Source organism: Parastagonospora nodorum, assembly GCF_000146915.1.
Source record: "Parastagonospora nodorum SN15 chromosome Unknown scaffold_9, whole genome shotgun sequence".
In the NCBI taxonomy this organism is placed as follows: domain Eukaryota; kingdom Fungi; phylum Ascomycota; class Dothideomycetes; order Pleosporales; family Phaeosphaeriaceae; genus Parastagonospora; species Parastagonospora nodorum.
Window position 1 is genome coordinate 408,652 of NW_001884557.1, and position 16,857 is coordinate 425,508.

At 53.0% G+C, this 16,857-nt stretch overlaps 5 protein-coding genes across 5 annotated transcripts; 1 reads left to right on the plus strand and 4 right to left on the minus strand.

Annotated features, from left to right (window-relative positions):
- Window positions 1–90: 90 nt before the first annotated feature.
- SNOG_06257 (hypothetical protein) lies at window positions 91–5,379 on the minus strand (the record flags this gene model as incomplete). The annotated part of the gene is given in 3 exon segments (XM_001796586.1): window positions 91–114; window positions 168–3,494; window positions 3,514–5,379. 3 exon segments carry the CDS (start codon window positions 5,377–5,379, stop codon window positions 91–93), a joined length of 5,217 nt encoding a protein of 1,738 aa, XP_001796638.1.
- An 861-nt stretch (window positions 5,380–6,240) lies between these two features.
- Window positions 6,241–7,296, minus strand: SNOG_06258 (hypothetical protein; the record flags this gene model as incomplete). Its single annotated transcript, XM_001796587.1, has 1 exon — window positions 6,241–7,296. The coding sequence occupies one exon, from the start codon at window positions 7,294–7,296 to the stop codon at window positions 6,241–6,243; it is 1,056 nt and encodes a 351-aa protein (XP_001796639.1).
- Window positions 7,297–9,553: 2,257 nt separating this feature from the next.
- On the plus strand, window positions 9,554–12,097 carry SNOG_06259 (hypothetical protein; the record flags this gene model as incomplete). Its single annotated transcript, XM_001796588.1, has 2 exons — window positions 9,554–10,143; window positions 10,321–12,097. 2 exons carry the CDS (start codon window positions 9,554–9,556, stop codon window positions 12,095–12,097), a joined length of 2,367 nt encoding a protein of 788 aa, XP_001796640.1.
- Window positions 12,098–12,219: 122 nt separating this feature from the next.
- On the minus strand, window positions 12,220–13,107 carry SNOG_06260 (hypothetical protein; the record flags this gene model as incomplete). The annotated part of the gene is made up of 1 exon (XM_001796589.1): window positions 12,220–13,107. The coding sequence occupies one exon, from the start codon at window positions 13,105–13,107 to the stop codon at window positions 12,220–12,222; it is 888 nt and encodes a 295-aa protein (XP_001796641.1).
- Window positions 13,108–13,658: 551 nt separating this feature from the next.
- SNOG_06261 (hypothetical protein) lies at window positions 13,659–16,756 on the minus strand (the record flags this gene model as incomplete). The annotated part of the gene is made up of 3 exons (XM_001796590.1): window positions 13,659–13,769; window positions 13,817–16,333; window positions 16,481–16,756. The coding sequence occupies 3 exons, from the start codon at window positions 16,754–16,756 to the stop codon at window positions 13,659–13,661; spliced, it is 2,904 nt and encodes a 967-aa protein (XP_001796642.1).
- Between the last annotated feature and the right edge of the window lie 101 nt (window positions 16,757–16,857).

Here is a 16,857-nt window from a genome sequence, read left to right on the forward strand (position 1 = left end):
GTGTGTGGCGAAATGAATTAGGCCTACTATTTCCATCATAATATCTTCATACGGTAATCTTACAGTGCGCGAAAAAGACAGGAAAGCAATCTAGAGCTCGATATCGTCGTAGATCTGTTACATATTAGCTTGTGGTCTTAAGGTTTCAAGTGAAGGGGGTTACTTACGTCAATCGAGAGCTCGGGCATGTTCATGTTAAGCTCGCTGTGCCACTTGGTGAACTCGAGGCGGTTGTCCACGAGCGCCTTGCAGATATCCGCACCGAGCAGCGTAGTGAAGGTGAAAAGCTCAGGAGCTCGCTGCTCAAGCTTGCGCGCAGACTCGTAGAACTTCTGGTACGCATCGAGGGCGTAAGGCAGCTTCTCGTTCAGAATGTCACCAAGGCGGTCCTTCTCCGCCGAGGAAGTAGCCCAGCGCCAGCGAGGCAGGATTTCTCCGACGTCTGCGTTGACCTTGACGAGGCGCTTGTACATCTTCGCGAGGGTAAGAATTGGGCGCCACTTGTTGGCGATGTCCTCGAGGGTCTTTAGCGTAGCGAGGCAGTTGAAGCGAAGAAGGGTACGGCATTCGGTCTTGAGACCCTCAGCAACCTCGTGGAAAGATTCAGGAAGGCTATCCGTGATCATGCGGTCCCACGCAGTGCTCTTGTTGGACGCCTTGTGGTACGCGAGCCTAATCTTGACGAGTCTGCTCGCGAACTGGCAGCCTTCTTCCTGGTAAAGTCGCAGTTCCGCAAGCTCGGCGACTTGCAAGTTGAGGTTGATCGAGTTTGCAGCGAAGATGCGTATTACCTCACCCAGGCTACCAGAAAGCTGGAGCTCAAGTGACTCCGCCTCCTGTGTGTCCATGTCTTTGAGGAAGCTCTTGAGAAGTAGCTTGGGCGTGTTCTCCAGTGACAGTGGTAGGAGTGGAGCCTGCTTCTGTAAAGGCAAGTCGTCGAACACGGGTATCGCAACACGCTTCCGACCGCGTCGGAAAATGTCCTCATCTTGCGATGCGTTCACACCAGGGGCTTTAATGCCCTGGGGAAGGATCGTGTTGATGATGTCGGAAGATGGCTCTGGCGCCAACACAACAGATGGGTTCGCACCAGGGACTTTAATGCCCTGGGGAAGGATCATGTTGTTGGAGACGTCGACGCCAGAGGAGGGCTTGTCGGAAGGTGGCTCTAGCGCCGACTCAACAGATAGCTTCACACCAGGGGCTTTAATGCCCTGGGGAAGGATCTTGTTGTTGATAATGTCGACGCCGAATACCAAGGCATCTTTGAAGTTCTGCTTTGTGAGAGAAGTTGGGGGCGCGTGATCTTCGACTGAAGTGGGTTCTTGTGGCTGTTTCAGAATCTCTTCGACATCAACCGCTTCAGTCATGACTGTAGCCTCCTTCTCCTCGTGCTCTGTAGCAATCTTGGAGGTCTGCGCCGGCTCTTGTACGGCAGAATTTGTCTCGGATTGCGCAAAGTTTGCCACGCACAGTTTGATTTCGCCCGCTTCTACCCTTAGCGCAGTGGCCTGAGCACTGAGATCTTTGGCCTTCTCATCTAGGCCATCGGCGGTGGCTTCGAATGATGAAATACGTGCAACCAAGACTTTGTACTCTTCACTGCGACGACTCGAGGGGGTGGAAATTGGGGATGATCGGTCATCCTGACTATCTGCAGTGATTGACACCTCCTCTGAAGGAGGGTTTGGAGGTTCACTCGGCGCATCTCCCGCAACGTCTGGAAGTGGCTCGTTAACCTCAGCTGCAGCATCATCAGGAGCGATCTCGGCGTACTCGTTAGCAGACTGATCGTGGGCGACAGTCTCACCGCCGTCCCCAAGCCTGGCGTCTACGTCCTCGACCTCAGCGTTAGACGCAGAAGTGGACGAGGCCACCAGGGCTTCTTCGTTGCGCTGCACAGGCTCCTCATCCGCAAATTCTGGCGACGATGGCGAGGTCTCGCCGTCCTCAATGGCCTCTACCGGCTCCGAAGGCGCGGCACCAAAGAATTGAACATCTCCAGCACCCCACGCAGAAGCATCGAAGAGCGTTGACTTGAACTTTGAGGCCATCTGCGCACCGCGTCCGACAGGCTTGTAGCTGAACTCCGCCGAGATCTTCGGCTTCTCAGCCTCAGCCAAAGGCTCTTCAACCGGAGCAACCGACACGACTTCCGAGGCCTCGTCAGATACTGCGGCGGGTAAGTCTGCAGTTGGAGATTCCGCAGAGCCGGCAGACACTTGAGGCTGCTGAACCTCGGTGGTCGTGAGGGCTTCTTCTGGCACCTCATCAGAGGCTTGAAGCACAGCAGGCGTCTTAATCAAATCGCCCGTGTCTGCGAATTCGATATTGATCTTTGGCTGCTCTGCGGTCTTCGGACTCTCAAGCATACCGAAACTTATTCCTGTGGTATTGAAGAGAGGAGGTGCTGCAGGCTTAGCATCCTTCTCCACCAGAGGGAAGAAACTGAAAGGAGGCTTCGTCTCCTTCTGCACCGAAGGAAAGATGCCGAAGGACGCCTTCTTCTCCTCCTTATTCAGTTGGAAGAGTGGTGCCTTCGTACCGTTTCCAGCATTCTCATTCAACTTAGGCTGCAAGGGCGTAGAGCGCCTCGGCATCGACATGGTCCATTGGAAAGGCGCGGCAGTTGGTTTATTCACATGAGCACCGCCGCCAATGGAACCGAAAAAAGCTGAATGCGGATTATCATTGGCTGCTGCAGCGAAGTCAGGCTGCTTAAAGGCGTCTTCTGGGTTCACCTGACCCGAGTATGACTGGGTGCGGTCACGAGGCATGCTGGGGATAGAAACAAGCCCACTGCCGAAGGATGGAAGTGGGGCATATCCGGTCTTGGGCTGAGCAGGCGGCTGTGTGGCAGCTTCTCCAGAGCTTGGCATGTCTGCAAGAGTCTCGAGCGATGCCATAATGTCTGGAACTGCCTGTGGCTGGGTCGTGAGCGAAAGGTTACCAATGCTTGCGGGTGGCTGGAGCAATGGCGAAGCAGCAGGAGGGTTCGGGATACCCGCGAGAATGGTACTCATGCTGCTCAGGGCTGCAGAATCCAGGGTAAAAGAAGGCATAGACAAGCTCGGGGCCTGGCCACTGTCGCTACCCTGGAGAGGCTGGCTCAAGATAGGAGTAAACGGTAGACCGGGCTGTGACTGCTGCGTTGGGGTTTGATCGATAGTGAGAGGAACAGTAGTCTGTCTGTTTCCAAGAGCTGCAGCGAATAGCCTCGATGTCGCAGTAGGTGGCATTTTCACATTTTGGTTAAAAGTTGTGGCAGCTTCCTGCAGAGACTCCTTGTAGCCAGCTGGCATGAATGGGTTGTCTATCGAAGGATCAAACACCTTTTTTTGTCCCAATGCCGGGAAAATAGCAGCGGTGGGATGTAAGTTGTCAATAGCCTTAGACTGCTGGACTTGAGCGTCTGGGGCGTCATCGGCCATTTCAACGTCCTTGGAGGTCACACTCTGGGCGAACTGGCCCGAAACCAGCGCTTGCTGCATTGGCTGCATACCCCTGGCTGACCTGTGGTACATGCGGGGCATTGGTCATGTCAATGTCTTCTGAAGACACATTCTGAATGGATGGAACCAGAGTCTGTATTGACTGCATAGGCTGGACCGAAGACTGCGTGGACTGCATGGGCGATATTGGCTGTGCAGCTTGGCTGGTGTGTGGCACATGCACTGTCGCATCAGCAGGAGTACTCTCAAACTCCATCTCGGTATTTTCGCCAGTGGTCCTGGCTTCTTGTGCGACGCCAGGCTGAGTCGAGGATGTCTGTGGCTGTGAGATAGTACTCTCGGTGCTATCACCGTATGAGATGCCCGGAAGGTGCAGTGGGGCTGGCGCGGGTTGAAGCTGAACTAGAGTGGGATCGACTGGTGTCGTACCGCTGGAATCATCACCGTTGGTTTGGCCAGCAGGCGCTGCATGCTCACCAGCCTTCTCGAGAGGTACTGATGGCGACCCCGAGCCTTGGGCGGCTTCCTGGTCTTGATGGTGGCCAGAACGAACGTCGATATGCTCTTCGGTGCCCTGCTCCTGAACTGTTGGCGAAGCGCTCGAGTCAATGTCTTGGAACAAGGGCCCATCCGCGTAGGTGTAGTCGACTGCATCAGGGTAAGCTGGCTGGTTTGGACGACGGTTGTCGTCGTTGTCGCCTGTGTAGATGTAGAAGCCGTCATCGTCAGACTCATCCTCGGCGTCATTGGAAGCTTCCGCGACATCATCGCTGTCCCAACCGCCGAGAGCAGCGAGCTCGTCGTCAAGATCAATACCGGACTGATTGCCCGAATCAGCCACGGATTGAATGTACCTGCCTTCGTATTCCACGCGAACACAGCCCTCAAAGGAGTCATGGCCTGTCGTGCCGTTGATCACATCACCTTCGTCGCTTTCCCAGTACGTTTCCCAGTCGAGCATGACTTGCTCCCAATCGGCGGCTTCCTTTGTATACTTGTCGGCATCCTCAGAGCCACCATGATTGTCCCACAGATTGTCTTCCATGGCAGCTGCGAGGTCCACGATGTGTACATTCTTCAATGGATCGTCGGCGCTGAGAAGTGCAACAAGGTCCTGGATTTGTCTCTGGAAAGCCTGACGGTACTGACGTCGCTCCTTGTCGACACGGGACAACTGTCGATTTGGGTTGTCGGCGTTGAGCGCGTCGTTCTTGAGTTTGTTCATCACTGCCAACGCGCTAAGGCGATCTCCCTCGGGGTCAGGCGTAAAGTTTGGCAGATACTCGCTCGTGTTGACAGCTGGCCTGCGTCGGGGTGCAGAACGCATCTGAATCTTCATTCGCCCTTCTTTCAAGTAGTAGAGCATGGCGTTGTAGAGCAATGTATCGACTACTGCAGGGACCACCCTGTTTTTCACGTGCAGTCTTGCGTCCTTCTCGTAATCGTCACCGCGTTGGAGCTCTTCATGAATCCGGCGCTTGTAGTCTGCGAAGTCATCGTCTTTGGCCGAAGATTTCCAGATACGTTCCTCCCAGTTTGTAGCTACAAACTCGGGGTCCATGTTCTGTATAGCATGATCCTCGGCATAGAGAGGAAGAAGGCCGTCGATCATCTCATTAATCATGGTATACTGCTCGTTGCGCATGACATCGACCGGGTCAACGTAGTCATCTTCATCTTCGTCGTCATCATAGACGTCCGGTGAAGCCTGCTGCGTGAATGGAGGCTGAGGTTGAGGCTGAAGTGAAGGACCGTTATCACCGGTGCGGTCTCTCGATGCTTCCGACGTCTGGGCTGTCGGAGGCTGCTGAGCATACGTGTCGTCAAACTCCTGTGAGTCAAATGGATTGCGATCATCCCTTCTCCTGCGGCTGCGAGCGACCCGGGGCACAAAGCCGTTCCGGTCTGGTGGTTCCGAGGACCTCATGTCGATGTCGGGTCAAGGTATGTATGTGTGAAAGGCTTGCAACTAGTGTGCGGTTATGGGTTGTCCGAAGACTGGGGAGGAGGTGTAAGTCCTGAAGACGTGCGCGTTAGTTGAGACACGCGATGAGGTGAACGGCAACCGCGTAGGCGAGATGAATACGCGAAAGAATGAAGGGGTAGGTCAGGAGATTTACTCACCTTTCTTGACTTGCGCAGGGAGCGTGGCCTCCAGAGAAGCCTTCTTGCGAACACGGTGGGGTGAGGAGACGTGCACAATGCCTGTGCAAGTATGCGTCAGCGATGGCTGTCAAGGATGGTAACGGTGGTTGAGTGTGCACAAATGGTAGAAATGTACGAATTGAGGCTACTGACCTTGTGTGGGCGATATTCCGCTCGTTCGCGGTCCGCAGTTGGAGTGACGCGCGAGCTCAGGAGCTGTCACTAGGTGTGCGCGAAGATGATTAACGCAGTTAAGCCGAGTGCACTGTGACCGAGTCGAGGTTGAGGTGGAATCTGGATGGGGGGAAAAGTAGCAAGTTGACTTGGGGGTGTGGCTCTTGTTGTGGGAGAGGAGCCGCGCTAAGCTTTTGTGACGGAGCTAGCGACAAAGTGAAAGGGAAAGTGGGTACAATGGCGCGCAAAGCCGTGGAAAGTCCTGAGCAACAAGCATTGGATAGCAAAACAGACTGTCATTGTATCATGATATGTAAAGAGAGACCACCGAGAAGCCAGTACGAGAGACAGGAAAGGAAATGCTGCTTACACCATGCTCAGGACCGATACACAATGCAGCGAACAATGTCGTGTACCTACTAGGACCGTTAAAGCGCATCATCGAACCAAAACACACGTTCCCCTTCTCCTATTCCACGGTCTGTGTACCAAATTCCGTGTTCGCTTGCTGCGGACCGACGGGGATGTCGCCGGTGAAAATGTGATAGAATTGCGAGCCCAGTTCCACGGCCTTTTCAACCAACCATGCAGTGAGTTGACTCAATGGTCGAATGAAAATGAGTGATTGTGGAAGTCGCCTAATCCACTGGGCAGGACTGTATAGGGGACGGAACTGCCCCGAGACTATGAGTGGTGTCATAGAAGGAGCTTCTCCACCGCCGACACAGATTACCAAGCCAAAAGTGATACATGCAGCGAGCATGGTTTGGGTCGCACCCATGGCCAGGCTTTGGCAAAGGCTGGACGCCTTGGGGTTCCCGGCAGGCCTGATGTCTCGATGGACAGGATGTGCCATGGTCTTGTGGAGATACCGATGCCACTCGGCTTCTGAGATGACGAAGAATGCAAGGCTCCAGCGAAATATCACAACATCCCACTTCGCGAGAGTTTCGATTGACTCTACTAGTAAAAGAAGCCGGATATATCCCTGGCAGACAGCGAAGACGAAACCATAGAATGCATACCAAGCGAAATAAGTGGCAGTCTTGACCTTGTCGACTTGCGCAAAACACAAGACTAGGAGTATCAGGGTAATGGGAAGAGAGACCGAAGGTCTTGCGAAAGCTTCGAGGACCAGACGTTGAGAGGACAGGACGAACACGGTTGACATTGACCAATACAGCATTTGTAGCTTGATCGAAATGACTTCTTTTTTGCGAACGACCGGCACGCGAAGGTGTTTCAGAATTGAGCGCTCGTAGATAGCATCCAGTATGTCTAGCCTCTCCTCGGTGTCTTTTAGGATCTTCTCGCGAGCCGCCAAATCTTGTCGTCTGATAGCGGTATGTACCAGCCTCGCCTCCATCCACTTCTCACCCACTTCGAGCACCATGGCTCTTCGTTGCTCCGCTGTACATGATCGATCGTCGTATAGCTGCTGCTTCTCGGTCGCCATCGCTTGGCATTCGGCTACAGCCAGCATGAAAGCGGCCCTGTCTGACAAGATGGACTCTGTTCCTGACATGGTGCTGTTGTTGTTGTTGTTGTTGTTGTTCGTATTCGAGCTGCGCTGGCATTACAGCAGAAAGCGGCGACTGCGTGGACAGATGGAAGACGACAGAACTGGGGTGGATGTGAGCAGAGAATGGTGGCTGTGCTGGTTAAAGGTAAGAGGTCGAAAGCAGGCGCAAGCATCGTCTAGATTTAGCAGGGCCAGTGGCAGGTCCATGGCAGGTGAGATTGTCGTGTGCTGTATATGGACATTGCTACTTCCGCCAGAAGGGAGTAGGTCAATATGGCAAGAACATAGGTAGACATAATGGAAGAGCACACGTCTCACGTGCTACACCACGAATGAGATGCGTGCTTGCTTGCTCATCCTTGAAGGAGCTGTACTGCCAGAGTATCGAAACAAACCCATCCTACCCGAGATAAATCTCCCAACATGAATGCAGCATGCTGAGCCTTATCCAAAAGGGACGAAGGTGACGCATTACTGCGTGTACGCGTTGAAGGGTTCAGACGCGTCCAGGCCCGTGCGATCCCGACTTCAACCCGAGCAGATACCGAATTTCACACGCTATGCTATTGCTCACCAAAAACGCCTGACCCAAGGTTCAAATGCAACCGTTAGATGTCCGTGATATCCACAAGTATATGTCCAGTCGTAAATTTTCCAGCTGTAGGGATGTTGTGACGTTCCTTGCGGGCGTTTGAAACCTAGTGATAGCCTGTACATTTTCCAGACATATTGTATGACTATGCAAGGTGAAGGGATTGCGTGAAGAGTAACAAACAAGTTTGACTGTAAGAGGAGAGGTTGAGGTGAAGGAAGGTTCGCATAGCTGTCGCTTCTCTAGCCAATGAGACTGGGCGGGCACGCGGTGGTCGTCATCGCAGAATCAGATATGACGTGAACGCGACACCCGAGATGCTGCACCGTATCAAGACCTCGGGAACCTTCACGTTTGAGCTGCATAGCAATTGCTGTTTAACGGAATCGCGAAAAAAAATAGCTTTGAGAGTCGCGCTTTGTGCATCCCGATCATCACGTAGCAAGTGCCTGTCAAACACGCAGTATACAGCGAGTCAGCAACAGTTCAGGACACCCATGGCGAAGTAAGTCATTATACCAGACACTCCTTGTGTATAAATACATTGATCGGGCTTTTGGAGGAGTGTTCAAAACTTTGAAGGCTGACTTGTACAGCGCCAAAGTATGACGGAAATGCAGACAAAGTCGGATACCAACAGTTATGGTTCAGATTTTTGCCGGTATTGATTCCATCGTACCTACGGACAGCGATCTGTGGCTCAGTGCAGCTCTGTTGAGCCACCCTAGCTTCAAATTTTCAATGTTCATACTTGCTTCCCGAATGCCTCGGAGCCGTGTTCATCATATCGAATGACTGAGGCAAAAGACATGCCAATCAGCATGTCTAAGCTATTCACAGTCTTGAACCCGCAATGAGCTGCTAACCTTGGTACACAGGCTCTACCGGAAAACAACGCACGCGTCGATACATAGCGCAACCAACTCGATAGCTCGCTGCAAATGGACTGCGACTTGAAATTCCGAAGGTCCGAAGTTGGCTTCTCAGCTCGCGCAGGATCGCCATGAGACATGACTTAACCAGTGAAATTGCGCTCAAAACAGCAGTGTCCGCACGTGCAATGCTCATCAATGTCTAATGAGCACCATAGCGCGACCTTATGAGTGTACGCGTGTCGAGATTAGAAAGCTGGGTGTGCTCGAACACGGAAAAATCTGCAATTCGGCGCGGTGCTAGAGGCACACAACGGCCTTGGCCAGTTGGCGATGGGCACTGGCTGCTTTCAATGGCGTTTTGCGCGACTTGTCAGTGATAATAAAGCTACAATGCCTCGGAGTGCCGAAAGTGTGATGGTTGGGATATTAAGCACGAGAAACTAGCAATGCTCTATAAGTGGGGGCAACGTTTCTGACATAGCTTTCGAGCAGTTCCCGGATTAGGATAAGTGGGCCGTTGAACTCGATATTCCATGAGCGATTGCAGACTGCAATGTTTCAGGTCCGGGGAATGCTCCGCTCGTGCTAAGCGAAATCCAAAGACTTGTGCGACGTCGGATGCGAATCTGGTCAAGCATCACCACGATGTCTGAATGCGGTAATGCACGAGCTTCGATCTGCACTGCCAAACGCTGGATCACACGGAGATGTTGGAATGCATCTAAATCCTTCTTATACTGCTGTCAACCTTCAACATTTGAGACAACAGCATTCGACAATAGTATTCGACACCATGTCTTTCTACACATTCGTTTCATTCGTCAGCGCGCTCGCTAGTGTTGCTCAAGCAAAAGATACCGACGATGTCAAGTACGCCCTTGAGATCTTGAAAGATCTCCCAGCAGATCTTGCCGAGCCGTTCTGTGGCACTTTCGGCGGCCAGCAGTATGGAGGTGCAACTTCAACATACACCATTACTGCTGCACCAATTACCATCACTACGACTACCCCATGCAGCAGCGGATACTCGCAGGAGCCCTATGCGCCCGATTACCCGCCATATTCGCCAATTGCCAGTGACGAATACTACCCAGGATACACGACCACCACCGATGAGTATGACTCCCCCGATTATACGCCATACCCCAGCGAGGAGGACTACCCGCCTTACTTCCCGGAACCGACCGAAGATGCTGACCCAATATACACCGATGAACCGAGCTACGGAGGAGGTCGTCCCACCGTGATCTACGACCCTACTTACTCAAGTGCGGACCTTCCCATCTACACTTCTCTGCCAAGCGGTATTGCCGACCCGGGGATGACCGACGAGCCCACAACTTTCGTGGATGAAACCAGCACTCAAACCGTGACAACCATCCAGTGTGTTTACATCTGCTTCATGATAAGATCATGGCTAACTCAAATAGAACTTCCATTGTAGTTGTCGACCCCACTGATGAGCCCACTACCTTTGTCGATGTCACAACTACTCAGACCCTGAGCTTCTTCCTGTGCGTATTTGCTGCCCATTCTTTTGACCATGGCTGACTTGTTTAGGACTTCGACCGTCGAGGTTGATCCTGTTGATGCTACTGCTCTGCCCCTCCAGTCTACCACTGACTCTGCTGCTGCTCTCCCAGTCGAGTCTGCCTCGGAGTCTTCCGCTGCTATCCCTGTTGCATCTTCCTCGGAGTCTACTGCCGCTCTTCCTGTTGCATCTTCCTCGGAGTCTGCTTCCGCTCTTCCTGTTGCATCTTCCTCGGAGTCTGCTATGCCTCTTGAGTCTGCAACCGAATTCCCTGCCATTGCACCCGCGGATGTTATGGCCACTGATGTCCCCATGGCGTCTGTTTTCAACTTCCCAAGCGCTTCCAAGCAGGTCAAGCGCAGCGCCAAGTTCCTCTACAGCCGCGACACTTGGTGCGAAGAGTATGGGCGCCCATGCCGCCTGGTAGTGTACAGCGATGAAGTCATTGCCGACGCATGTTCGCAATACCTTGGCGAGAGTGCCACTGGCTACGAGGGCGAAGAACCCGCCGTCACTGTCACTGAGACTGTATACGGTCCTACCGCCACGGTGACCGCTAGCCCGACTACTTGCGAGTACCCTGATTACACTGACGCGCCCACCTACGAAGAGGATGACCACATGACTTCTTCTGACTACGAGTACTACGAGACATCCTCAGAATATGCCTATGAGGCTTCCCCAACCCCATCCAAGGGTTACGGGTACGAGTCTGAGAAGGGCGGATATGAAGCATACACTACCACACCTGCCGGATACGACGCTGCTTACCCGAAACCATCATACACTCCCTACAAGGAATACTCAAGCTATGTCGAAGGATATGGCGAGTCTCATGATTCTGAGTCGACGAAGTACGAGGAGGGTGGTTACGAAAGCTACGAAACTACAACTGCTGGACACGATGCTGCTTACCCAGCGCCTTCCCACGCTGCGGAGTACCCGCATGAAGAACCCAAGCCTGAAGTGTGTGGTCCAGACAAGATCATCCATACCGTTACCGCGTACGTGACGGTCGAGGACAGCGCAGAAACTCCTTACCACGAGCTTCCCGCCGCGCCTCACTACGTCGAGAACAGTGTTGAGCATCCTCACTACGAGCCCACTCCCGCACCGCATTACGAGGAATATAGCACCACGGAGGTTCACTACGCGGAGTCTACACCTGAGCCTTACTACGTCGAGTCTTCCCCAGCGTCTCACTACGAAGAGTACAGCACCACGGAGGCCTACTATGCCGAGTCCACCCCTGCGCCATCATACGACGAGTACACCACCACATCGTCGTACGAAGAGTCCTACCCCGAGCCCACACCCGCGCCATACTACGGTGACGAGACCTCTTCCGAAGCAGGCTACTACGGCGAGGAGAGCACCACAGAGGCCGGCTACTACGGCGAGGAAAGCACAACGGAGGCCGGCTACTACGGCGAGGAGAGCACAACAGAGTACTACGGCGAGCCCACTCCCTCGCCATACTACGGCGACGACAGCGCAACCGATGTCTACGCAGAGCCCACCACTGAGGCGTTCTACGACGAGCCTGCGCCTACTGATGCCCCATATGCTACTCCTACATCCGAGGATCTACCAATTTCTGAGCCTACCGATGCGCCGTATGAAGACCCCGCGCCTGTAGAGGATGCGCCCGCGGATGAGGCTGCCCCGGTGGAGGGTGAGGGTGAGTGGCCCAGCCCGACTGATGAGGGAGACCTGCCTACGACGACGGAGAACCCCTTCGCACCTGGGCCGGATGGTCAGGTGGATTGGGTTGTGCCTGGGACCATGGAGTTTGGAGGCGAGTAAGCGCGTGACGAAATGGAGCTAAGGAGGAGTGTTGTGTCAGGAGAAGTGAACAGTAAAGTGGAAGAGTTGTTCATAAGAAGTTGATAATTGTAATTAATCATGTTTCCTTATTGATGAGAATGTTACTGTATCTTTTCAACGTCTGCGACGAATTCCACAAGGATCTTTTCGAAGCGTGCTGGGTCTTCCCAGAAAGGCGCGTGGTGCAATCCATCCAATCTCAGACACTCATTCTTCCACAGATTCTTCCACTTGATCTTATCCAAGTAATCCAAATTCACAAACTGTTCTTCCGCACCGTTCACAACCGCAATCAACACATCGGTACTCTCCACAACCTTCCTCTGATCAACCCCACCGGGCTCTTTGCCCAAAAACCTGTCCGCCATGATCATGCGCACTCTCGGATCCGTATCCTTCGCATCCTGCTCCATCCACCTCGCCCAAAACTCCTCCTTCCCTGCCGCCGCACTATTCTTCGAAAACTGCACCGCTTGCTCATCCGTCCAATCCCGCTGCCCCGCAAGGCCCAACTCGCTCTCCTCCGTCGCCATCGTGAATCCCTGGCGAACCTGCTCGACACCAAGTGCCGGTGGTGTACCAATCAGCATCAAGCCCTTCATTACAATCCTCTTGTTATTCTCTCGCGTCTTGGGGTCTTGGAGCAACTCGATCATTTCGATGCCGATGTGCCCGCCCAAACTCCATCCAACCACGACGACTTCCTCGATATTCAGGTGTTGCAGGATGCGCACTGCGACCTCGGCGTAGCCGCGCATGTGGTATGTTTGCGACGGGTTGGGGGCCTTGGAACTGCTGCCGTGGCCGGGGAGACAGAACGTGACGACGCGCCAGCGCGATGTGATCTCTTGGGATTCGGTGATGTGGCGGAAGATCTTGGACGAGGAGGAGTTGCCGTGGAGGAGTAGGAGGGCAGGTTTGTCGTTGTGTAGGGCAGTGTCGATTACGCTTGTGAGGCCGTGTTCGGACTCGAATGTGAAGGATGACATTGTGGGGTTTTGGCATGTATGGCTGAAGGGCAGAGTGCATTATCCGGAGTGGGGTGGAAGTATCAATCCAGGTTTGCAAAAGTTCGCGGATTATTATATCTATTGCTCAGGTGCAATGGCCACACCGACCAGGGTAAGCAGTGACGCACTGCATACGTGGGGTAGCTTGCGTCAAGCTTGTGATACCTGTTACGAGGGCTAGGTTGGCCCCACGGCAGCAAGCCATGGGCTCGAATCACGGAAAACGAAGTAATAAGACGTAAGTTTGACGTGCCCTGCAGCCAGCGATGTTCGTCTAGCATACGAGGCGGATCACTACTCCTAGCATGGACCCTGGCGGACGTGACCCCCGCACCCAATAGCATTTGGTCGCGTGGTTGGGAGCATTGCCTAGAGTCGTGGCATTTCGGCATTTCGTCACACGTATTTGCTGACATTGGCCAGAGATAGCTATATGATCATTTGGCGGCTTTGATGGTTTTCTGTAACTAGGTGCGACCTTGGTCAAGTCTGAATTTGTACAAATTCTACCCGGCAGTACACGAGCCAAGTTATTCTTCATCTTCGTCCTCATCTTCGCCCTCTTCATCATCATCATCATCATCATCGTCGTCGTCGTCGTCGCCATCCGATACCTCCTCTCCGAGCTCCTTAAGACGTTTCTAGTGGATGTTAGGAAGTGCTTGGCTATATAATTGGGTGAACGTACCTTATCCTTGCTCCTCTTCTCTTCCAAGTCACCAAGGATTACAAAAAGATCATCAAGCTCCGTCTGCTTCTCTTCTGTGCTCTTCTCAGCGGCGCGCAACTTCTCTTGCAACGTTTTGAGCTCCTTGTCTTTGCCGTCTTTGGCGCCTTTCGTGCTTGACTCAGCTTTGCGCAGTTTATCCTCTGCATCCTTTACCTTCCACGTCTGATCTTGGACCTTGGTTTTGAGCTCTTGGTTCTCTGCCTTGAGCGTTTCGATTGCGGATTGCAGGCCTTCTTTGTCTTCCTTGAGACCTTTGACCTGTGTTTCGCTGTCTTGAACATGCTTCTCTAAATTGTGCAAAGTCTCGGTAATCGTTGCAATCTCCTTACGGGTTTGGTGCTGTGTTTGCTCGAGGCTACGTATCGTACCAAGAGCCTCTTGTCTCGCTTTATCCGATATCTCAAGTCGACGCTCGATATCTGAGCGGACTTTGTTAGACTCGTGAAGCTTCTCTTCGTACTCTTGTTTTGTTCTTGAGACGGCGAGCGTGGACTCCTTGCTAGCCTGCTGCAGCTTATTATTGAGAGCGACAATCTGGAGGTTGTACTTGTTTTCAAGTTCAAGAGTCGCTTGCTTGTGTTCCCGCTCCCTGCTCGCAATTTCTTTGTCCAAGTCATCGTGGAGCTTGTCGTTGATTTTTTTCAAAGTGTTGCGCTGCTCATCAGCTGATTGCTGCGTCTTTCGGTGGTCCGCAGATTCTTGATCAAGCCTTTGCTCCAGAGTCATGAGCTGTGTCTTCAACTCTTGGATGGACTGCTCCTTCTCGTCTCTCTCGTCGCGCAGTGCGTCCACCACGTCGCGATCTACACCATCATGTGACTGATGCTGCTCAATGTTGGGATTGCGGTCGACAGCACGAGTGAGCCGGCTGAAGTTGTCCTTGAGGAAGTCTATGAACATTTCGTCGAAAAATACGTCCGGTAGACTGCCGCTTCCGCCGCCAGTGCGTGGCAAAACTTCAAAGTCGCGAACAAGGGGATGTTGCCGTAGTTCGGATATCGCTTCAAGGTACTTTTCACGACCAAGCTTCGAAGTCAGAACTGGCTGAAGCTCTCGTCGCGGTACTGGCGAATCTCTTGTTGAAAATTCGTACACCACACCTAGCAAAGATGCACAGAGACCCCGAATGATGACTCGATCGTCACCAGGAGTCAAAGTAGCTTGTACTAAGCTTTGTAAGCTACTAGCCTCGCCAAGGAAATCATCTACTGCCGCAGCATCTTCATATAGCCATTCCAGGAGGAGCATGAGATATGCTATCGAGATGCGCTCATCTTCACCGAGTTGTAGACTGGCTATCAGGTTGGCCGTAAGCGTTTGTATGCATGTAATAACTTCTTCACCACTGTCCGCGTCACCCTCTTTGACCTGCATGAGCGTATCTTTCGCTCGAAGGTCGCCAACAATGAGATGGTAGATGAGAGTCGATGCGAACCAGATTCTGTAAGGATCGGAGGCTGGCGAGGCTTGCGGTCCTGCCATCAAAATCGTCAACGCATTTGCTGTCTCATCTCCACCCTCATGGCCACCAATTGCTCGATTGAGGAAATGCTCGCGAATCTGCATGTGATTGTAGAAGTAGGATCTGACGCACTCGCAAGCTGCATTGCGTAAATCAAACAGCTCGTTAGGCGCGGGTGTAAGTACCAGGTTCAGGAGCGCTTCAATAACATATACAGATGGATGGCCATTTGGTGTAGACGCTCCGTTCGTTGCAGACTCTACAAAAGGACGTACTTGTTCTTGCGCGAACCCCTCCTGCAACCGTGGGTTTCCCCGAATCATGTCGGCACAGGTGTTCAAAGCTTCGATCTTGATGGGCATGACAGTCGTGGGTTCGAAGGCGATGTTTAGGAGCTGTCGCAACAGTCCGTGTTTCTGGAAGGCGATCTGGTTCTGTGGGGTACCGGCACTGCCTTTGACGAGGAACATGCGCATGATTGCAAGGAGACCCCATATGTTCTTATCACTCTGTGGACTGGTCCAGTTGTCGTCTTCCTCGGGGCTGACGCGCGCTTTCTTTTGCTTCTTTGCGCCAGGCAGCAAAGAATTGAACCTGGCAATGTGGCCCATCTCGCGGATGTTTGTCTGGTTCGAAGCGTTGTATCTGATTAGGCTAGCGAGCAGACTTAGGCAGTCTTGCACGACGATACCTCCTTGCAAGAGCCCTCCATCTGTATGTACCATGTTGAAGACCTTGGTGAAAGCATCTTCAAATACGAAGAGCTTCTGAAGCTCAGGTGAGGATCGAGCGAGGTCAGTAAGGAGGACAAGACCTTCGTTGCGAACAGCGTCTCGGGGATCGTCTAGTGTCGCGACCAATCGTGAAGTCCCTAAGGGAGCCGTGAGGATGCATTCTTGGGTCCGTTCAGGTCGGGCGAGTGCTACGGCTCGTATGATCTGTAGGGAGTAGAGGCGCGAGTAGAAGTCGGGGGTGTCGAGGAGGTCGAGAAGGATGGTTATGTTATCTTGTCGCTAACATAAGCTCAGCACTAGCAATTGGAGAGCAGAACACTACGCACCTGGGAGAATTGATCGGCGAGCCACAGTGATATCTCTTCTGATGCTTCTGGCTGTGTCTTCTCTCAGCTATGCCACTTATGAGCGCAACAGATGACCTACACTTTGCTCATCTGGGTGGAACAGCATCAAAAGCGTCTCCAAGACCACTTTGAGCGTATCGAGGTCCTCTCCATCCTGGGTCAGGGCAGAGATGAGCCCACGGAGAGCGCCGGATGCAACTGAGGCGGGATACTCTTTGGCAAAGCTGCGGAGTCCGAGTATGGCAGCACGACGGTCTTCCAGCAGAGTTGCACTCGCTAGTCGACTACTCAGGGTGCTGATTGTATCCGTAGCCGTCTGCTTGGGAGGCGCCTGGGCCTCGAGTACGCGCATCATCTTGGGCAATGTTCAGCAAGAATCATGAGTCCATGGTGAGAGTTGATATGGCAGGCCTAAGGCGTATTGGGCGTTTGAACGGCTTGTGAAGTACAGCAACA